The sequence below is a fragment of the Vipera berus genome, assembly GCF_964194415.1.
Source record: "Vipera berus genome assembly, chromosome: 3".
Classification (NCBI taxonomy): Eukaryota; Metazoa; Chordata; class Lepidosauria; order Squamata; family Viperidae; genus Vipera; species Vipera berus.
In genome coordinates, this window is record NC_138204.1 from 215,143,894 (window position 1) to 215,166,573 (window position 22,680).

General features: G+C 46.8%; 1 protein-coding gene across 1 annotated transcript; it reads right to left on the reverse strand.

Annotated features, from left to right (window-relative positions):
* Positions 1 to 703: 703 nt before the first annotated feature.
* Positions 704 to 20,705, reverse strand: LOC308665009 (lymphocyte antigen 6E-like). The gene is made up of 3 exons (XM_081322586.1): positions 20,552 to 20,705; positions 2,870 to 2,989; positions 704 to 1,468 (listed from the first exon to the last, which is right to left on the reverse strand). The coding sequence occupies exons 1-3, from the start codon at positions 20,604 to 20,606 to the stop codon at positions 1,260 to 1,262; spliced, it is 384 nt and encodes a 127-aa protein (XP_081178712.1). The 5' UTR covers positions 20,607 to 20,705; the 3' UTR covers positions 704 to 1,259.
* Positions 20,706 to 22,680: the final 1,975 nt, after the last annotated feature.

The following is a 22,680-nucleotide window of genomic DNA, read 5'->3' on the forward strand; positions in this document are numbered from 1 at the left end:
GCTGTGCACTTTGGGATGAATCCCCTTCGAATGGTGCCAGGGTATGAACAGATTTCCAGAAAGCATTGCAGGCCGCAGGAACCATCTGCACTTCAGTTTGAGATACAGACAACACAGACGCATCCCCAACAGCCTGCACCTGTCCTCAACAGGTGAAGAGACCCAGGGCAGAAAAACATCCTGCAGCCAAGAAGGCTCCACACCCATTTGCCCCACTCAGGTGACCCTGAGGACACAAATAGGTAAACCTCCAAGTGACCTCAACGACTCTCTAAAAGAAGGCAAACGACTGGCTGTCTGCAAGGAGTATAAATCTTTCCCTTCCCCACCGTCCCGTCAGAGCTGAAGAAGATTCTTGGATGAGAAGCAAAGCGTCTTCAGAGAAAAACAGGTAAGTTTTTCAGACCCTCCTGAAAAAAACACTTGGGACATTCATCACTGGAGGTTCTCTGCATAAACATTTGACCAGCAGGGTGTAAGATCTCCTGGCTTGAACAACAGTTTGGACAAGAAGACCAGCAAGATCCATTCCAGCCCTATGGTCCTAGGTAACTGTGTCTCATTTGATTTTTGTCGGAGCTCCCACCGGAACAGGCCCTTCGCTAAAAAAGAATTGAACAAACAGCACCCTAAATAAAACATGGTCCTGAAAAAAATCATAATGGGACAGGGCGAGGAAAGGAAGGAGAAACGAGAAAGGGAATTGTTATGAATCAAAACGTTTATTCCATTCAAAAAGCCCATGGCGCCGCCCCACAATCGTGCTTAATGTAAAATGTAATATATTTTAATGATTTCAAAGGTTAACAGAGTGAATGTAACAGACAAAACGCATTTGCAAAACGGACCTTCATCCAGAGCTACATCTTCTCACCCAAGCAAAAACATTTTAAGGCCTCTAATGATTTCAAACTTTGCCACAAAGTAGAGCAGTATTTCTAGATCTCATTGATGTTAAGATGTGTGGACTTCCACTCCCAGAATTCCCCAGCCAGGAATTGAAGTCCGCAAATCTTTAAAAAGTTGACTCGAGAAGTTGTGGGCCAAAAGCTTCTCTTTCCTTTTGGCTATGCCTCCATCTCCTGACAACACCAAGCAATGCGAGAAAACACCTCCCCCACCCCCCAAAAAGAGAAAAGAATTAACATAAAGCTAGTAAAACCTCAGATTAAAAAAACGAACAGTCGAATGGCATTCTCAAGAAACAATTTCTGGACCACGTTCGGCCGCTCGATGCAGCCGGAGGAGATGCGTCTCCATCACAGCCTGGGTCCAAAGAGATAGAAGAAAGTGGCAAGTGTAGCCAAGGCCAACAGCAAGTGGTTGATATGGATGCTGTTGGCCCCACTGATATTGCACAAAAACGAGGAACAGCAGTTGACCGACATGGCCGCGATGCCAATATCGATCCCACCTTTGGGGCAAATCGGCACACAGCCCTTGCTGATTGACTGTGAAGAATATCCACCTGTCCAGAAAGGGGGAAAACAAAATAGGGTGTTTATGAAAGAACAGAAGACATTTGTGGACTTTCTGAGAGTTAAATACAACAGTCGGTTGTTAACAGAGAGCTTTCAGATTTAGCCTCATGGTCAGTGATAGGATTCAGCCGGTTCGCACCGGTTCGGCAAAACTGGTAAGTAAATTTGGTTGAGTTCAAAGAGCCGGCTGAATGCACACTGCTTCTGGAAGTCTGTTCTAGGCCTGGGAGGCCTCCTCCAGTGGTGGGATTCAAATCCCTGAACAATTGGTTCTCTGCGTGGATGCGGGCCTGGGCATCTGAGGCCTGGAACGGACTACCCGAAGTGGCATCCCCGCACTTCCGGTGGACCATTCTAGGCCTGGGAGGCGGAAGTCCGTTCTAGGCCTCAGAGGCCTGGAGGCCTCCCAGGCCTAGAATGGTGCACCAGAAGTGCGGAGATGCCACTTCCAGTAGTCCGTTCTAGGCCTCAGAGGCCCAGGCAGGCATCCACGCAGAGAACCAATTGTTCAGGGATTTGAATCCCACCACTGCTCATGGTTGTAACTAATAAGTAGCCCTCGACATGCAATCCTAATTGAGCCTAACAGTTCCGTCGGCTTCAGCGAGAGGGCTGTTAAAGGGGGGTTTACCCCATTCTATGACCTTTCTTGGCACAGCTGTTAAGTGAATGACTCCAGTTCTTACGTTAGTAACACAGTGGTTAAGTGAATCTGGCTTCCCCATTGACTTTGCTTGTCAGAAAGTCGCAAAAGGGGATTGCGTGACCCCCGGGACACTGCAACCATCATAAATATGAGTCAGTGGCCAAGCGTCTGAATTTTGATCAGTCAGTTTTCTCCCATTTTATGAACTTTCTCACTACGGCGCTTAAGTGAATCTGGCTTCCCCACAGACTTTGTTTGTCAGAAGCTTGCAAAAGGGGACCAGGTGACAATAGGATATGTGTATTTACACCGAGGAGAGCAAAAACATAGATTTGGGGGGGAAATATAATGTCCCTCAGTTGCAGGTATGATCTAACACACCATTCCCCAATCTTTCCAGGTTGGCGGCCCGGCGTGAGGGGAAGAGAGAGGATTGTTTTGTGCGAGGGGCAGGTGCGCGTGCACTTCGTTCATGCGAGCGGTGGGTGCACGCAAGTGGGGCTGCGAGCACCAGCGCCCATCGCAAATGCAAGCGTGGCTGACGGCACCCGCCGCTCGCATGAATAGGGCCGCGTGTGTACGTGGACACACCAGCCCACCACTCACATGGCCTGGTTGCAAACAGGCCACGGACCAGTAGTAGGCCCTAGCACACAGGCTGGGGAACCCCGATCTAGCAGGCCAACCCTTGGAGGAAGTGGTATGGTCCTCCTGCCATTTCACCAGGCCAAAGTGAACGTACCAATCCCAGCACCGGTATACGTGGTGGCGCAGTAGTTGTCCTGATCGGAACAGACCTGCATCCTCCAGCAGTTCCAGTTTGATTCAACACTGTCGCACGACCAACAGACCAGTGAGAAAACTGGAAGAAAAGATTTCAGAAAGGTGAGATGTGCAGTGAAACTGTTTTATTTATTTTAACTTGCTTTATTATATTTATAAGTAACTCAAGGTGGTGAACATCTCTGCTACTCCGTCCTTCTGCTATTTTCCCCATAAACACCCTATGAGGTGGGCTGGCCCAAAGTCATCCACGTTCCTTTAATAGCTCAGGTAGGATGACAACTCACAGTCACCTGGTGTTTGGCCCAAAGTCACCCAGCTGGGTTAAGGGAGGACTAGAACTCACCACCTCCTAGGGATTGCCCCAAAATCACTCAGCCGGTTGTCATGAATAAGACGGGATTAGAACTCACCAACTCCTGGTGATTGGCTCAAAATCACCCAACTGGTTTTCATGTTTAAGGTGGGACTAGAACTCACCACTCCTGGCAGTTGGTCTAGGACCCAACTAGCTTTCATGTTCAAGGTGGGACAAAAAGTCGCTGTCTCCTCTAGAAACCAACTGGCTTTCATTTCAAGCATGAAAACCAGCCAGGGTTCTTTGGATCAGTCAAATTATAAGTGAGTTATTTATTTAAAAAAATAATTAAATGATGATAATTTAAAAAAAAACCCAACACAAATCTTTAATACAGCTCCATTTCTCATTCTTCGGTGCGTAACTTCATCCATCGGGACTTGCAACCACTGAATTAATAGAGAGATAGAACCAAGATCATGTGGAAGAAGTATTAGTACCGCTTTTCAAAGCCTTAGTAAGACCACACTTGGAATACCGTATCCAGGTCTGGTCACCACAATATAAAAAAGATGTTGAGAATCTTGAAAGAGTACAGAGAAAAGCAACAAAGATGATTAGGGGAGTGGAGGTTAAAACTTGGGAAGTACAGAGGCTGGAATTGGGTTTGGCTAGTCTAAAGAAAAGAAGAAACAGGGGTGACATGATAGCAGTATTCCAATATTTGAGGGGGTGCCACAAAGAAGAGGGGGTCAAACTATTCTCTAAAGCACCAAAAGGCAAGACGAGAAACAACGGATGGAAACTAACCAAGGAGAGAAGCAACCTAGAACTAAGGAGAAATTTCCTAATAGTGAGAACTATCAACCAGTGGAATAGAAGTTGCCTTTAGAAGTTGTGGGTCCTCCATCACTGGAGGCTTTCAAAAAGAGACTGGATAGCCACTTGTCTGAAATGGGTATATAGGGTCTCCTACTCGACCTGGGGGTTGAACTAGATGTCCTCCATGCTCCCTTCCAACTCTTTTATTCTATGTTCCATATTCTGCAGCCGTTCTTCGTGCGTTTTGGTCTCCAGACCTCTGATCAACTACTTTACATGACTTTACACCTACTTGACGACTTTGAAACTTTCACAATAATGATCCCACCCAAAGGTAAAAAGATAGAAGAGATTCATACAACATCCCTGCAAAGCTAGAGGACGCCACCTGCTGGCCATCAGCTCACACTGCAAGAGATATTGCCCACCTGCTGACTATCAGCTGACACTGCAGGCCTCCATAAAATTGCAATAAAGAATCCAAACTTTTTACTGCATTTCTCCTTTTATAGAATCAGGGAATGGACGTCAGGTAATTAGATGGTAGCCTATTAAACTGTAGTCTAAAAACTGTACTTAATCTTTGACGCTTTGAAAATTACGATTACTGAAGCTTTAAAAATCATACTTAATCACCGCAGCTTGAATAATCATTATTTTCATTTTGCCACTCAAAACTCAAATGGTTGTCCAGTCTCTTTTTGAGAAACGCAACGGAGTGCAGGCGAACAGCTGAATATTCCAAGCAAAGTCCTGACTCAAAATTGTTAAAAAGGGTCGAACTCAAGTTTTATTTATAGCTTCGGACTCTGGAACTCAAGAACCAGTCATAAGTAGCTTTCGGAGGGTCCTTTGTAACTCTGAATGGGGGCTAAATGACCGGTCATTAAGTGAGGACTAACCTGTAATTCAATGGAGGTGTTCACATTATATTTATAATCTGGATCCCCCACCGGGTAAAGAAGGAGAAATTTCTCCCGAGGATGGAAATCACGTAAACACTCCTATAGCCATTTGTCTGAAATGGTATAAGGGTTTTCTTGCCTGAGCAGGGGATTGGACTAGATGACCTCCAAGGTCCCATCCAACTTTATTATTAGGCGGTCATGATGACATGTCACATCTGGGGTCTCTCTCTAATTTGAGACTGAACAAGGCATAAGTCCAAAGCCACGGAACAAGACAGTGGAAAGAGTAAGCTATCCGATCAACCCCACACCAAAGGATTTTAATTCAAGGTTCTTGAGAGCATCAATGAAATCACTGTTGCAGTACAGGCAGTCCTCAGCTTACAACCATTCATTTAGTGACCCTCCAAAATTAAAAGGGAACTGAAAAAAAAGGAACTTATGATCCTTTTTTCCCCCGTTACGACCTCTGCAAGCATCCCCATGATCATGTCATTAAAATTCAGATGCTTGGCATTTGGTTCATATTTATCATGTTTAGGACTGTTGCCAAGTATCTGAATTTGGTTACAATTATTTAAACTAGATTCGTGTATCAGTGACTGAACGATGTCTGTAGATGCCATACGCTAAATAAAAACTTAAAATTTAATCAGCTCCTTCTACTGAGGTCAGCATGTACACGTGCCCATTAAATGTCACCCTAGAATCAGCATGTATACAATTTCTCACCCCATAAGAACCACACCAAGGACAAGCTACCTTATAAATAAAATCTCCTTTCCTCACTGATGTCTGGATTTCATTTTGATTTGTTCTTGCTCAATAGTAGCAACTGTGAGAGGGATCTCAGAGTCCTAGTGGACAATCACTTCAATATGAGCCAGCCGTGTGCTGCAGCTGCCAAAACAGCCAACACAGTGCTAGGCTGCATCAACAGAGGGATAGAATCAAGATCATGTGTTAATACCACTTTACAACGCCTTGGTAAGGCCGCACTTGGAATCCTGCATCCAGTTTTGGTCACCACGATGTAAAAAAGATGGTGAGACTCTAGAAAGAGTGCAGAGAAGAGCAACAAAGATGATCAGGGGACTGGAGACTAAAACATATAAGGAACTGTTGCAGGAACTGGGTAGGTCTAGTTTAGTGAAGAGAAGCACGAGGGGGGAACATGATAGCAGTCTTCCAGTATCTCAGTGGCTGCCACAAAGAAGAGGCAGTCAAGCTATTCTCCAAAGCCCCTGAAGGCAGGACAAGAAGCAACGGATGGAAACTAATCCAGGAGAGAAGCAACCTGGAACTAAGGAGAAACTTCCTGACATTGCGAACAATTAACCAGTGGAACAACCTGCCTCCAGAAGCGGTGAATGCTCCAAACCCGGAAGTTTTCAAGAACAGATTGGACATCCACATGTCTGGAATGGTGTACGGTTTCCTGCCCGAGCAGGGGGGTTGGACTAGATGACCTCCAAGGTCCCTTCCAACATCACCATCATCATCATCATCACTACTACTACTACTACTACTACTACTACTACTACTACCCTGGCTTAAGTTGGAATCCCAAATTATTCTTTTGACAGATTGAAGAGAATTTTACTTGACAAAAAGGAAAGCAGTTACTACGACAGAATAATAGAATAAAAGGGTTGGAAGGGGCCTTGGAGGTCTTCTAGTCCAGGGGTCAGCAGCCTGAAACAGTGAAAGAGCCACTCGGAACCGGTTCCCTCATAAAAGGAAAAACTGGGAGCCGCAAAACATGTGTGCGCATGCGCGTACATGCGCGCATGCGCAGAACAGGGTTTGACTGAAGAGTGGAGCCAAGGCGAGATATGCACCTACCCTGCATGTTTGAATTGATTGCTTTAACTTCTTTAGTCCCACTTTTTTTTTTCTTTTTTGGACTGCACATGGCAGAGGACCGGGAGCCACAGGAGATGGCTGAAAGAGCTGCATGCGGCTCCGGAGCCGCGGGTTGCAGACCTGTGTTCTAGTCCAACTCCCAGCTGAAGCTGGAAGTCCTGACCTATACCATGCTGGATAAATGGTTGTAGAGTGAAGTCAATGAAATTTATTTATTTTTAAAAGTAAAAAGTAAAGGGATTAATAAGCCTGAGAAGACACATGTGCAAAGTTTGCCCAGGCAAATCTTCCACCAAACAATAAAACAACTTTTCTTTCCTTTTTTTTACAATCTCTTTTGTTTTATTTGGGTTTGTTCCCAACTGCATCCTTTGTTCGCAAAGGAAACCCTGTGCCCTTTTCTCCAAAAAAAAAAACCCGGATAAAGAGTCTGTAAAACTGCACATTCCTCATTCCTGCCCATCTAAGTTTCTTTTTAAGCTTTTAGCTTTCGATTTCCTAGGGAGATTTTATCAAAACAACTTGCAAGGACAGCAAAACTAATAATAATAATTTTAAAAAAAATAGAAAAATCACACTTTTAACTTTTTTTTTTTCCCCGTTCAGCTTTCGTTCCAGGTTTTTAACTTTTGATTTCCTAGGCTGGTTTTCTGCAACAGCTTGCAAGGGCTTGCCCCACTGGCTTTCCTTTCAGGCTTTTCGCTTTCGATTTCCCAGTTTTGTTCAACTTAAAAAGAAAAGAAAAGGAAAGCCAGTCCTGACAATGGCCAATGTTTATGAGCTGTTCCTTATCGGAAGACAAGGCGAATAATGAAGAAACAACGGAGAATAACAGGAGTGGGAATGAGGCCTTTTTAGAGGTCTGGTCCAACCTCACCATTTCAGACAAATGTCTGTCCCTGATTTTTTCTTAAAAACCTCCAGTGATGGAGAACCCACGACTTCTTGATGCAAGCAGTTCCACCGGTTAATTGTTCTAACTGTCAGGAAGTTTCTCCTTAATTCCAGGTTGCTTCTCTCCTTGACTAGTTTCCATCCATTTTTTTCTGCCTTCTGGTGCTTTGGAGAATAGCTTGACTCCCTCTTCTTTGGGACAGCCCCTGAGATACTGGAAGACTGCTATCCTGTCACCCCTCGTCCTTCTCTTCATTAAACTAAAGGTAAAGGTAAAGGTTCTCCCGCACATGCATGCTAGTCGTTTCCGACTCTAGGGGCCGGTGCTCCTCTCCGTTTCAAAGCCGAAGAGCCAGCGCTTGTCCGAGGACGTCTCCGTGGTCATGTGGCCGGCATGACTAGACGCCAAAGGTGCACGGAACGCTGTTACCTTCCCACCGGAGCGGTCCCTATTTTTCTACTTGCATTTTGACGTGCTTTCGAACTGCTAGGTTGGCAGAAGCTGGGACGAGTAACAGGCGCTCACTCTGCTACGCGGCACTCGGGATTCGACCCGCCAAACTTCCGACCTTCTGATCGACAAGCTCAGCGTCCTAACCCACTGAGATGTAGCCAATTCCTGCATCCGTTCTTTTTGTTTTAGCCTCCAGTCCCCTAAAAGCATCTTTGTTGCTCTTCTCCGCATTCTTTCTAGAGTCTCAACATCTTTTTTTATATTGTGGTGACCAAAAAGCTGATCCAATATTCCAAGTGGTACTTCATAACAGAACATCTAATAAAGAGTCCTTTGAACATGATCAAATCTAGAACTGCACAAACTATCCAGGAAGACTTTTATGAAGTCCATGTTACCACCCACACACTCCTCCTTGGATCTGAGGATGACCAGTCCTCCAGATCTTGGTATCTCTAGTCTAGTGAAGAGAAGGACGAGGGGTGACATGATAGCAGTCTTCCAGTATCTGAGGGGCTGCCCCAAAGAAGAGGCAGTCAAGCTATTCTCCAAAGCACCAGAAGGCAGGACAAGAAGGAACGGATGGAAACTCATCAAGGAGAGAAACAACCTGGAACTAAGGAGGAATTTCCTGACAGGGAGGACAATTAACCAGTGGGACAACCTGCCTCCAGAAGCGGTGAATGTTCCAACACTGGAAGTTTTTAAGAAGAGACTGGACAGCCATTTGTCTGAAATGGTATAGGGCAGGGGGTAGGCAACCTTGGCTCTTATTTGACTGTGGACTTCAACTCCCAGAATTCCTGAGTCAGCATGGCTGGTTCAGAAATTTGGGGTATTTAAGTCCACGAGTTATAAAAAAAAGCCAAGGTTGCCTACGCCCCTGGTATAGGGTTTCCTTCCTGAGCTGGGGGTTGGAGATGATGACCTCAAAGGTCCCGACATCACCATCATCATCATCATCACTACTACTATTACTATTACTACTACTACTACTACTACTACTACTACTACTACTACCCTGGCTTAATTTGGAATCCCAAATCATTCTTTTGACAGATTGAAGAGAATTTTACTTGACAAAAAGGAAAGCAGTTACTACGACAGAATAATAGAATAAAAGGCTTGGAAGGGGCCTTGGAGGTCTTCTAGTCCAACCCCCAGCTGAAGCAGGAAGTCCTGACCTATACCATTCTGGATAAATGGTTGTAGAGTTAAGTCAATGAAATTTATTTATTTTTAAAAGTAAAGGAATTAATAAGCCTGAGAAGACACATGAGCAAAGTTTGCCCAGGCAAATTTTCCACAAAACAATAAAACAACTTTTCTTTCCTTTTTTTTCCCAATCTCTTTTGTTTTATTTGGATTTCTTCCCAACTGCATCCTTTGTTCGCAAAGGAAACCCTCAGTGCCCTTTTCTCCAAAAAAAACCCGGATAAAGAGTCTGTAAAACTGCACATTCCTCATTCCTGCCCATCTAAGTTTCATTTTAAGCTTTTAGCTTTCGATTTCCTAGGGAGATTTTATCAAAAACAACTTGCAGGGACAGCCTAAAACTAATAATAATAATTTTTAAAAAATAGAAAAATCACACTTTTAACTTTTTTTCCCCCCGTTCAGCTTTCGTTTCAGGTTTTTAACTTTTGATTTCCTAGGCTGGTTTTCTGCAACAGCTTGCAAGGGCAGCTTTAGAAATCCATAAATTTAAAAAAAATGTGTTTCTCTTTCTTGCCCCACTGGCTTTCCTTTCAGGCTTTTAGCTTTCGATTTCCCAGTTTTGTTCAACAATGGACATTGGCAACCCTTAAAAAAAAAAAAGGAAAGCCAGTCCCGACAATGGCCAATGCGTGCTAGTCGTTTCCGACTCTAGGGGCCGGTGCTCATCTCCGTTTCAAGGCCGAAGAGCCAGCGCTTGTCCGAGGACGTCTCTGTGGTCATGTGGCCGGCATGACTGGATGCCAAAGGCGCACGGAACGCTGTTACCTTCCCACCGGAGTGGTCCCTATTTTTCTACTTCCATTTTTATGTGCTTTCGAACTGCTAGGTTGGCAGAAGCTGGGACGAGTAACAGGCGCTCACTCTGCTATGCGGCACTCAGGATTTGTCCTGCCAAACTGCCGACCTTCTGATCGACAAGCTCAGCGTCCCAACCCACTGAGACGTAGCCAATTCCTGCATCCGTTCTTTTTGTTTTAGCCTCCAGTCCCCTAAGCATCCTTGTTGCTCTTCTCCGCATTCTTTCTAGAGTCTCAACATCTTTTTTTATATTGTGGTGACCAAAAAGCTGATCCAATATTCCAAGTGGTACTTCATAACAGAACATCTAATAAAGAGTCCTTTGAACATGATCAAATCTAGAACTGCACAAACTATCCAGGAAGACTTTTATGAAGTCCATGTTACCACCCACACACTCCTCCTTGGATCTGAGGATGACCTGTCCTCCAAATCTTGGTATTTCTAGTCTAGTGAAGAGAAGGATGAGGGGGGACATGATAGCAGTCTTCCAGTATCTGAGGGGCTGCCCCAAAGAAGAGACAGTCAAGCTATTCTCCAAAGCGCCCGAAGGCAGGACAAGAAGCAGCGGATGGAAACTATCCAAGGAGAGAAGCAACCTAGAACTAAGGAGAAACTTCCTGACAGTCAGAACAATTAACCAGTGGAACAACCTGCCTCCAGAAGCTGTGAATGCTTCAACAACACTGGAAGTTTTTAAGAAGAGACTGGACAGCCATTTGTCTGAAATGGTATAGGGCAGGGGGTAGGCAACCTTGGCTCTTATTTTACTGTGGACTTCAACTCCCAGAATTCCTGAGTCAGCATGGCTGGTTCAGAAATTTGGGGTATTTAAGTCCACAAGTTATAAAAAAAAAGCCAAGGTTGCCTACGCCCCTGGTATAGGGTTTCCTGCCTGAGCTGGGGGTTGGAGATGATGACCTCCAAGGTCCCTTCCAACTTTATTATTATTATTATTATTATTATTATTATTATTATTATTATTATTATTATTATTATTATTATTATTATTATTATTATTATATTAACTTTTTAAAAAGGTTTCCCAGCATGCACGCAGCTTGCCATGTCCTTCAACATGCAGAGATGGCCTGCAGAGGTAGTCCTCGTGTTATGACCGATACAAAGTTATAAGGAAGACCAAAAACGATACCTAGGAGCTAGATTGAAAGATCTGAGAGCTGCCCCTCCCTCTGGGGTCACATGATCACATTTTAGGCCCTCGGCAATCAACCCATGGCCGTCTGCAGCATCCCGTACACACGATTGTGATTTATGACACTTTTTTTTGCCAGAAAGTGTATTTGCTTCCTCTTCCTGCCCCCCCCCCAAAAAAAGCCCATTGGAAGACAATGGGGTTCCCTTAACAACCACTGCGTTCGCTTTGCAATCACCACAAAAAAAGTCCTAAAAATGGGATGACCTGCTTAATGACCACAATTCCAGGACTATCTGTACTCATCCTTAATTCCTTTGGCCACCCGGACCAGCTGCTTCTTCTTGGGAAGACACCTTCAGGGTTGGCCAACAGGTGGTCTTCCAAAGAAAGGCTCCTGAACTACAACTCCCAGCATCCCTCTCCACTCCTTTCCCGGATGGGACCATTGGGAGATGTGGTTCAGCTACTTACTTCTACAAAGCCACCCAGGGCTCGTTTTCTCTGGCTCTCTGTGAACTGGAGATTAGGCTTATATCTCTGAAGGTCTCAAAAGCCTTCTCACCCTCTTGGTTTGACCTTCAGAAGTCCACGTTCTTTCCTGCTGAGATAAGTGTTCCTGGCACTGATCCCCCTCCCCTCCCTGTGACTTCAACCATCAAGGTTGCAAAATCCTGCCCCCCCCTCCTGTTTCATCAGGGATCCATAGAGGAATTCTTAGCCCCTGGATTGAACCATGTTATTATGAGTGGGCTCCTGTAGAATGCCACACGGGGTGGTTTGAGAATCCAGAGTTTGGTTGTAGAAAAGCTAGCAAGCTTTTCATTTATTTATTTAGTTTTTAAAAAGGAAACAAGCCAAAAATTACAACTTGGAAATAAGTTGGTTCTGGCAAATACGATTCTTCCAAGCAGAATCAGATGACCTTCTCAGCTTCATCTTAATAGAATGGAGCTGGAAGGGACCTTGGAGGTCTTCTAGTCCAGCCCCCTGCTCAAGCAGGAGAACCTATACCATCTCAGATAAGTGACTGTCTAGCCTCTTCTTAAAAATCTCCAGTGATGGAACGCCCACGATTTCTGGTGGCAAGCTGTTCCACTGGTTGATTGTCCTCACTGTCAGGAAGTTTCTCCTTAATTCTAGGTTAAGTTCAGTTTCCAACCATTGTTTCTCGTCCTTCCTTCTGGTGCTTTGGAGAATAATGTGACCCCCTCTTCCTTGTGGCAGCCCCTCCAATCCTGGATCACTGCTATCATGTCTCCCCTATTTCTTCTTTTCTGTAGACTAGCCAAACCCAAGTCCCGCAGCCGTTCTTTGTATATGTTTTGGTCTCCGGGCCTTGGATCATCTTAGTTGCTCTTCTCTGAATCTTTTCCAAACTCTCGACATCTTTTTTTGTGATATGGGGACCAAAATCGGCTGCAGTATTCCAGGTGTGGCCTCACTAGGGTTTTATAAAGCGGGACTAATACTTCACATGATCTTGATTCTCTGCCTCTGTTTATACAACCCAGGATTGTGTTAGCTTTTTTGGTGGCTGCTAAGGAAGTGAAGGTCGATCTGTGGGTCTTCTGCTGAGGAGGAGTGGGCACACTTGGGCCCTCAAGGCTCATTCTGAGCTGAGTTCCTCCAGACTTTGCAGGTGGACTGACACACTTTCTGTTTGGGGTTCCCCCTGCCCCCCCAACTCATACTTCCAGATGTGGCCTCCTACCCAGGTGGCCCAACTTCTTCTAACACCCTCACTAGGTTTCCTCTTTCTGTCCCATTTTCATCTCCTCATTTGGGTAAGTTCTCGATCCTGGATGTACTGTTCCTGCCAACCCACTCAGGACAGGACAAAGTTTGTCAACCATTGTCCAGATTTCTTGGGTCTTCTCAGTGTCTTGTTTGTTCAGTTTTTGGAGGAGCCCCAGTGCTGGTTGGAGATGGGCCACCACGAGGGAAGACCATGGCTGTAGAGTAGTATTTCCCAACCAAGGCCAGTTGAAGATGGGTGGACTTCAACTCCCAGAATTCCTCATCCAGCTGGGAGTTGAACTTCACCCACCTTAGGTTTGCCAAGGTTGGCAAGTACTGCTCTACAGCCAAGATCTGCCCTCGTGGTGGCCCATCTCCAAGCAGCACTGGGGGCTCCTCCAAAAACTGAACAACCAAGACACTGAGAAGACACAAGAAAGCCAAAGAAGCCTCAAAGGACAGGATGCCACACTCAACCCCAACAGATGTTCTTCAACTCTTCAACCTTGAGAACCAACAGTATTGACCATTTCTGGTCAATTGTGCATGGATCGATGCAGCTTAATAGATCACTTCCTCATTTTCTGAGAACAAATTTGGAAAAAGGTGAGGGAGGTGTTGCATTTCCTGTCCTCAACCTTCCAGCTTTTTCCACACAAAGCTAACTAACCTAGAAGCCACTGAAGACACCTCCACGGGTCACAACAAACCTTTTCCAGAATGTATTGACACCTAACTCCCACTCAGACAGAATTCCTGCCAACCCAGATTTAGCCCCAACCCAGAAGATATGCCAGGAGGAGGGAAGAAATGTTGGCGTTCATGCTTCAATTAAATCGGCATTTTTCAAACTTGGGCAACTTGTAAGACCTGTGGACTTCAGCTCCCAGAATTCCTCAGCCAGCAAACCAGCAGGGCAATCCTGGCAGTTGAAGTTTCTTTATTTATTTATTTATTTATTAAATTTTCATGTGGCCCATCTTAGGGTGAAGGATTAGGCTTGTGGTGACAGTGCAGAAAACCAGTCTTATTTTGAGGAACTGAGTGGCAGATTTTGACTTCTCCTTCCTATTAAAAGCCCAGACTGCTTAGAGTTCGTTATGAGCTAATTTGCATGCTTTCCGCTCTTTGTTGTTAAATAAAGCAGGAGATGAAAAATATATATATATATCGTCACACAACTGGGCAACTGTGAAAATCTCAGGCTTTCAGTTCCCATTTCAAAGTCATGTGCCGGCTTATCATGCTTCAGGTTTTGCAGTCCCATAGCCACAGCAGAATAAGAGAATAACAGAATTGAAAGGGACCTTGGAGATCTTCTAGTCCAACCCCCTGCTCAGGCAGGAGACCCTATATCATTTAGGACTCACAAGTTGTGGGATGAAAGGTCAGCAAGAAACATACCAAGTCCAGAGAGCACCAAGGACCCCACGGTTCAACCCTCAGCTAAAATATTTTTCTTTATTGGTGTATATATATATATATATGGGACGCGGTGGCTCAGTGGGTTAGGACGCTGAGCTTGTCAAACTGAAGGTCGGCAGTTTGGCGGGTCGAATCCCGAGTGCCGCGTAACAGAGTGAGCGCCTGTTACTCGTCCCAGCTTCTGCCCACCTACTAGTTCGAAAGCCCGTAAAAATGCAAGTAGAAAAACAGGGACCACTCCGGTGGAAAGGTAACAGCGTTCCGTGCGCCTCTGGCGTCTAGTCATGCCGGCCACATGACCACGGAGACGTCCTCGGACAAGCGCTGGCTCTTCGGCTTTCAAACGGGGATGAGCACCGGCCCCTAGAGTCGGAAACGACTAGCACGCATGTGCGGGGGAGCCTTTACCTTTACCTTTACATATACATATACATATATATATGATCAAATATGCACTTTAATTGAGAGAATTCTTAAAACAAATGTGCACTTGAAACCGGACATTCTTCTTTTAAGTTTGATGGATAAGCACTTGGAGAAGAAAAAAAAATGAGACTGTGATAAATGCAGCAAGACTTTTGTAGGCAGAGAGACGGGGGGAAAAAATCTATCGATTCCAACCATGGATTAATTGATAATGAAGTTAATTAAACTGGCCCGGAGGGCAAAAGTTAACTACCCTGGTTGAAGAAAAGATTTTGTTTCTGTGGGGGGGAAACCACTTTTGGGCTTTGTGTTAGAAACCCAAAGAAATACTCCATTAATTTTAGGATTAATTTTAGGATTGGGTGGTTCAAAATGTATGCGATTACGGAACTGCTAGGAATTAATTAATTTTAGAGGGAAAGATTGCTGTAATTTTATCATTGTAAGCCTACTGAAGTAAGCAATGGATGGAAACTAATCCAAGGAGAGAAGCAACCTAGAACTAAGGGGGAATTTCCTGACAGTTAGAACAATTCATCAGTGGAACGACCGGACAGCCACTTGTCTGAAATGGTACAGTGTTTCCTGCCTGAGCAAGGGGGTTGGACTAGAAGACCTCCAACGTCCCAACTGTGTTATTCTATTCTATTCCATTCCATTCCATTCCATTCCATTCCATTCTTTTCTGATTATTAACCGAGACTGTTAGCAATAAATCAGTTAATTTTAACCTTAACTGTGGACCTGGTCTTCCACTCCTGACCATTATTTTTAAAATGTTCTACCTCTTTCAGCCCCACTGTGATGTTTTTTTTCCCCCACCTTCAATGTAACATTCTACAAACCTGGGGGTTTCCAACTTGCAAATTCCCCAGTGCTAAGATCTGGAGGGCACCCAGAGGGGGAGGGGAGGGGGAAAAATCCAAACAAGAAGGTTTGTGGATTTGGGTTTTTTTTAAAAAAAAATATGCTGAACTATATGATAAATATGAGATGGAGAAAGTCGTGGATCTGAAAATGGATAGAAAGGTCAGAGATAAGGAAAAAGATGCCAAATGGATTTACAAGCAAAAACCAGCCAGAATGTCTTAATAATGAAAGGGGAAATCCAAATAATAAATTAGAAGAGCGGCAATGCCTTCTTACATTGCATTAAATCAGGGGTCTTCAAACTATGGCCCCTTCATGGCTTGTGGACTTCAACTCCCAGAATTCCTCAGCCAGCGTGGGGGAACTATGGCCCCTTCATGACTTGTGGACCTCAACTCCCAGAATTCCTCAGCCAGCGTGGGGCAACTATGGCCCCTTCATGACTTGAGGACTTCAACTCCCAGAATTCCTCAGCCAGAATGGGGGAACTATGGCCCCTTCATAACTTGCGGACTTCAACTCCCAGAATTCCTCAGCCAGCGTGGGGCAACTATGGCCCCTTCATGACTTGAGGACTTCAACTCCCAGAATTCCTGAGCCAGAATGGGGGAACTATGGCCCCTTCATGACTTGAGGACTTCAACTCCCAGAATTCCTGAGCCAGAATGGGGGAACTATGGCCCCTTCATGACTTGAGGACTTCAACTCCCAGAATTCCTCAGCCAGCGTGGGGGAACTATGGCCCCTTCATGACTTGAGGACTTCAACTCCCAGAATTCCTGAGCCAGAATGGGGGAACTATGGCCCCTTCATGACTTGAGGACTTCAACTCCCAGAATTCCTCAGCCAGCGTGGGGGAACTATGGCCCCTTCATGACTTGAGGACTTCAACTCCCAGAATTCCTGAGCCAGAATGGGGGAACTATGGCCCCTTCATGACTTGAGGACTTCAACTCCCAGAATTCCTCAGCCAGCGTGGGGGAACTATGGCCCCTTCATGACTTGATGACTTCAACTCCCAGAATTCCTCAGCCAGCATGGGGGTACTATGGCCCCTTCATGACTTGAGGACTTCAACTCCCAGAATTCCTCAGCCAGCTTGGGGCAACTATGGCCCCTTCATGACTTGAGGACTTCAACTCCCAGAATTCCTGAGCCAGCATGTGGGAACTATCGCCCCTTCATAACTTGCAGACTTCAACTCCCAGAATTCCTCAGCCAGTGCACCTGGCTGAGGAATTCTGGGAGTTGAAGTCCACAAGTCATCAAAGGGCCATCTTTGAAGACCTCTGGGTTAAACTGATGAAGCTGTTCCTGAGAAAAAAGAAACTACAGGTTGTCCTCAACTTAACAACAATTTGCTGAACAAAGTTACAACTGCACTGAAAAAGGTGACTCCTGACCAGGTTTCACACGTACGACCGTCGCAGCATTCCCCCAGGGTGGCGTGATCAAAACTCAAGTCGCTTGGCAATCGACTCATATTCACGACGGTCGCAGCGTCCCACAAAGTCAAGCGGGAGGGGGGGAAAGCCAGATTCGCTTAACAACGGTGTGACTAAGTTAACAACTGCACTGATTCGGTTAACAAATATGGTAAAAAAAAAAAGGTCCTAAAATGGGGCCGAACTGACTTAAGGAAATGTTTCAGTTAGAAAGAGAAATTTTGGGACTCGGCTGTGATGGTTTTAAGTCGAGGACCACCCCTGGCCGGGAAGTTGATCCTCAAGCGAGCCTTTTCCTCAAGTGATACGAAACCAACTTGGGACACGCATTGTTGGATTAAAGCAGGGGTCTTCAAACTTGGCCCTTTTATGACTCGTGGACTTCAACTCCCAGAATTCCTCAGCCAGGCAGGCTGGCTGAGGAATTCTGGGAGCTGAAGTCCACGAGTCATAAAAGGGCCAAGTTTGAAGACCCCTGGATTAAAGATTCAAGAATTTGCAACGATTCGGTTAACAAATACGGTAAAAAAAAAAAAGGTCCTAAAATGGGGGCGAACTGACTTAAGAAAATGTTTCAGTTAGAAACAGAAAGTTTGGGACTCGGCTGTGATGGTTTTAAGTCGAGGACCCCCCCCCCCCCGGCCGGGACGTTGATCCTCAAGCGAGCCCTTTCCTCAAGTGATAAGAAACCAACTTGGGACACCCATTGTTGGATGGGATTAAAGATTAAAGAATTTGCAACGACAAATGCATTAACCACGGGGGGGGGGGGGACAGCCTAAAGCAGGGGTCTTCAAACTTGGCCCTTTGATGACTTGTGGACTTCAACTCCCAGAATTCCTCAGCCAGCTTGGCTGGCTGAGGAATTCTGGGAGTTGAAGTCCACAAGTCATCAAAGGGCCAAGTTTGAAGACCCCCGTCTAAAGCTTCGCCCTCCTCCCCCACTTCCCTACACAGAGCCCCCCCAATCTCCACCTCTGCAAAGTGGGGACCTTGATGACCCCCTTGTCTTCCATTCCAGCAATCCCAGTGGGGTTCCTCCTCCCCCACCCCCCACCCCATGAGAAAGACACCAGCCGCCCTTCTGCAGGCTGGCCTCGACTAGTATAAGGCAGGCAACCAAACGGCCCCTCCCTGTCCAGGACCACCGGGCCGTTGGGAACCCGAGGGGGGGCAGCAACTCCTCCTCCACCCCCCCTCCCCTTCTCCAGAGAGGAAATTCAGCCTCCAGAAGGCTCAACCCTGCGCAATAAACGAAGCACGCGCGGTTTAGAAGGCCCAGAAGCTTGGCTGGAGGAGCGGGAATGAGGGGGGGCGGGGGGGGGAGGTGGAGAAAAAGGAATGAATGAGGGAAGCAGGAAGAAAGGAGAGAAAGAAATGGGAGGGAGGGAGGGAGGGAAGGAAGGAAGGATGAAAGGAGAGAGGGAGGGGAAAGGAAGAAAGGACGAATGGAGGGAGGGAGGAAGGAGAGAGGGAGGAGGAAGGATGAAAGGAGAGAGGGAGGGAAAAAAAGAAAGGACGGAGGGAGGGAGGGAGGAGAGGGAAGGAAGAATGGAAAGAGAGAGGGAGGGAAAAAGGCAGAATGGAGGGAGGAGAGGGAGGGAGGAAGAACGGAAGGAGAGAGGGAGTGAAAAAGAAAGAAAGGACGGAGGGAGGGAGGAGAGGGAGGAGGGAAGGAAGAATGGAAAGAGAGAGGGAGGGAAAAAGGAAGAATGGAGGGAGGAGAGGGAGGGAGGAAGAATGGAAGGAGAGAGGGAGGGGAAAGGAAGAAAGGACGAATGGAGGGAGGGAGGAAGGAGAGAGGGAGGAGAAAGAACGAAAGGAGAGAGGGAGGGAAAAAGGAAGAATGGAGGGAGGAGAGGGAGGGAGGAAGAATGGAAGGAGAGAGGGAGGGGAAAGGAAGAAAGGACGAATGGAGGGAGGGAGGAAGGAGAGAGGGAGGAGAAAGAACGAAAGGAGAGAGGGAGGGAAAAAGAAAGAAAGGACGGAGGGAGGGAGGAGAGGGAGGAGGGAAGGAAGAATGGAAAGAGGGAGGGAAAAAGGAAGAATGGAGGGAGGAGAGGGAGGGAGGAAGAATGGAAGGAGAGAGGGAGTGAAAAAGAAAGAAAGGACGGAGGGAGGGAGGAGAGGGAGGAGGGAAGGAAGAATGGAAAGAGAGAGGGAGGGAAAAAGGAAGAATGGAGGGAGGAGAGGGAGGGAGGAAGAATGGAAGGAGAGAGGGAGGGGAAAGGAAGAAAGGACGAATGGAGGGAGGGAGGGAGGAGGAAGAACGAAAGGAGAGAGGGAGGGAAAAAGAAAGAAAGGACGGAGGGAGGGAGGAGAGGGAGGAGGGAAGGAAGAATGGAAAGAGAGAGGGAGGGAAAAAGGAAGAATGGAGGGAGGAGAGGGAGGGAGGAAGAACGAAAGGAGAGAGGGAGTGAAAAAGAAAGAAAGGACGGAGGGAGGGAGGAGAGGGAGGAGGGAAGGAAGAATGGAAAGAGAGAGGGAGGGAAAAAGGAAGAATGGAGGGAGGAGAGGGAGGGAGGAAGAACGGAAGGAGAGAGGGAGGGGAAAGGAAGAAAGGACGAATGGAGGGAGGGAGGGAGGAGGAAGAACGAAAGGAGAGAGGGAGGGGAAAAGAAAGAAAGGACGGAGGGAGGGAGGAGAGGGAGGAGGGAAGGAAGAATGGAAAGAGAGAGGGAGGGAAAAAGGCAGAATGGAGGGAGGAGAGGGAGGGAGGAAGAATGGAAGGAGAGAGGGAGGGGAAAAGGACGGAGGGAGGGAGGAGGAAAAGGAAGAACGGACGAATGGAGGGAGGGAGGAGAGGGAGGAGGGAAAGGAAGAGTGGAAGGAGAGAGGGAGGGGAGAAAAGGAAGAATGGACGAATGGAGCGAGGGAGGCGGGAAGGAAGAATGGAAAGAGAGGGAGGAGAAAAGGAAGGAAGGAGGAGCGGAGGGAGGGAGGAGAGAAAGAGAGGGAGGAAAGAAGAATGGAAGGACAGAGGGAGGGAGGGGGGGGAAAGAAGAAAAGACGAAGGAAGGAAGGGAAGGGAGCCATCCCGTCTTCCCCACCCCATACCCCGAGATTCCTTTTGGGAACTCCGGGATCTGCCGCCGCCGCCGCCGGGCTGCGCAGCGCCGAAGCGCCGGCTCCCGATCTGGCCCGGGGTGGGGTGTGGGGGTCTCCAGGCGCGGAGCCTGCGAGAGAGGGCGGAGGGGTCGGCGAGGCAAGGCAGGCAGGGAAGGAACCCCTCCGGGGGGGGGGGGCAGGAGATTCCCCGCCCGGGGGTGGGGAGGGGGGGCTTTGGGCTGGGCTGGGGGGGGGCTGCGCAAGAGGTCTCACCGCCGTCCAGGCAGAGGCAGGCGGTCAGGAGGAGGATGGCCAAGGGCGCCTTCATCCCGGCGGGCTCGCCGAGGCTTCTTCTTGCGCTCCGGAGGAAGGAGATGCTGGCAGCTGGCTGGGCTGGCCACCTCTGGGGGAGAGGGGGGGGGAGAGAGGGGGGGTAGAAGAGGGGCTGGGGAGGGGGCGGCGGGCAGGCGGCCACGTGCGCCCGCTCGGCAAATCCCGCTCGGGCTGGGCGTTGCGCAGCTGGGACGTCCCCCCCCCCCGCCCAGCTTTCGTTTCTCCCGGCTGGCCTGGGCAGGACCGGGAAGGCGGGCGGCGAGGGACGGGCTGGGAAGCGCCCGGACTCGTCCAGAGGATTGGCTGAGGACACCGAGCTGGCAAGAGTAGCCGACACACACACACACACACACACACACACACCCCGGGAGACAAACCCAGATCCAGCTAGGAGAGAAGCAACCTGGAACTAAGGAGAAACTTCCTGACAGTGAGAACAATTCACCAGTGGAACGACCTGCCTCCAGAGGTGGTGAATGCTCCAACACTGGAAGTTTTTAAGAAGAGACTGGACAGCCATTGGCCTGAAATGGTCTAGGGTTTCCTGTCTGAGCAGGGGGTTGGACTTGATCAGTGTTTTTCAACCTTTTTTGGGCAAAGTTTCATGAAAAAAATTCACGAGGCACTCCACCATTAGAAAATGTTAAAAAATTTAACTCTGTGCCTATATTGACTATATATAAAGTAATTCTCTTGAATAGGAATCAAATAAACACAAAGAAAGTATTTTATAATTACTTTTCAATTTTTCCCACGGCACACCAGGCAACATCTCGCGGCACACTAGTGTGCCGCGGAACAGTGGTTGAAAAACACTGGACTAGATGACCTCCGAGGTCCCTTCCAACTTCTTCTTCTTCTTCTTCTTCTTCTTCTTCTTCTTCTTCTTATTATTATTATTATTATTATTATTATTATTATTATTATTATTATTATTATTATTATTATTATTATTATTATTATTATTATTATTATTATTATGGCTTTTTTGTCATAGAACGCTCAGAACGGAGTTCCGGCACCTTTTTTGGATGGAACCTTGTAAGGTAGGCAAGGCAGGTTGTATGACATGTGTGAGTTCCGGCACCTTTTTCTTTTACAAAAAAAGCTCTTCTTCTTCTTCTTCTTCTTCTTCTTCTTCTTCTTCTTCTTCTTCTTCTTCTTCTTCTTCTTCTTCTTCTTCTTCTTCTTCTTCTTCTTCTTCTTCTTCTTCTCCTTCTTCTCCTTCTTCTTCTTCTTCATAATAATAATAATAATAATAATAATAATAATAATAATAATAATAATAATAATAATAAAAAATCTTGACCAACTTGAACAATGCGCCCTTTCCAACAACCTGAGCTTCAATGTGGAGAAAAAGCAAAAGTTTTACATTGAGGCAAGAAAAAAAAAAAGCTAAGAGTACAGATTGGGGAAGACCTGGCTCAAACACTGCAACTGTGAGAGGGACTACAAGCCAGCTGTGTGCAGCAGCAGCAGCCAAAAAAAAAAAAGCTGCTAACACAATCCTGAGTTGCGTCAACGGAGGCATAGGATCAAGATCTCACAAAATATTAGTACTGCTTTGGTGAGACCACACTTGGAATACTTGCAGCCAATTTGGGTCCCCGTATCGCAAAAAAGATGTTCAGAGTTTGGAAAAAAAAATCAGAGAAGAGCAACTAGGACACGGGGTAGGCAACCTCGGCTCTTTTACGACTCATGGACTTTAACTCCCAGAATTCCTGAGCCAGACATGCTGGCTCAGGAATTCTGGGAGTTGAAGTCCATGAGTCGTAAAAGAGCCGAGGTTGCCTACCCCTGGATGATCCAAGGCCTGGAGACTAAAACATACGAAGAACAGCTGCAGGATTTGGGCATGGCCAGTCTAGAGAAAAGAAGGACTGGTGGGGGACAGTATAGCAGTATTCTAATATTTGACGGGCTGCCACCAAGAAGAAGGGGGTCAAACTATTCTGGAATTAAGGAGAAATTTCCTGACGGTGAGGACAATTAACCAGTGGAACACCTGGCCTCCAGAAATCGTGGGCACTCCATCACTGGAGGTTTTTAAGAAGAAACTGCAC

Bases quoted from the DNA above. Each gene is read 5' to 3' on its own strand.
- LOC308665009 (XM_081322586.1), bottom strand. From the start codon at position 20,606: ATGAAGGCGCCCTTGGCCATCCTCCTCCTGACCGCCTGCCTCTGCCTG. The intron at 2,990-20,551 runs GTGAGACCTCTT...CTTTTCTTCCAG, and splicing joins CTGCCTCTGCCTGGACGGCG to TTTTCTCACTGGTCTGTTGG. The intron at 1,469-2,869 runs GTACGTTCACTT...CTTTCTGGACAG, and splicing joins GTATACCGGTGCTGGGATTG to GTGGATATTCTTCACAGTCA.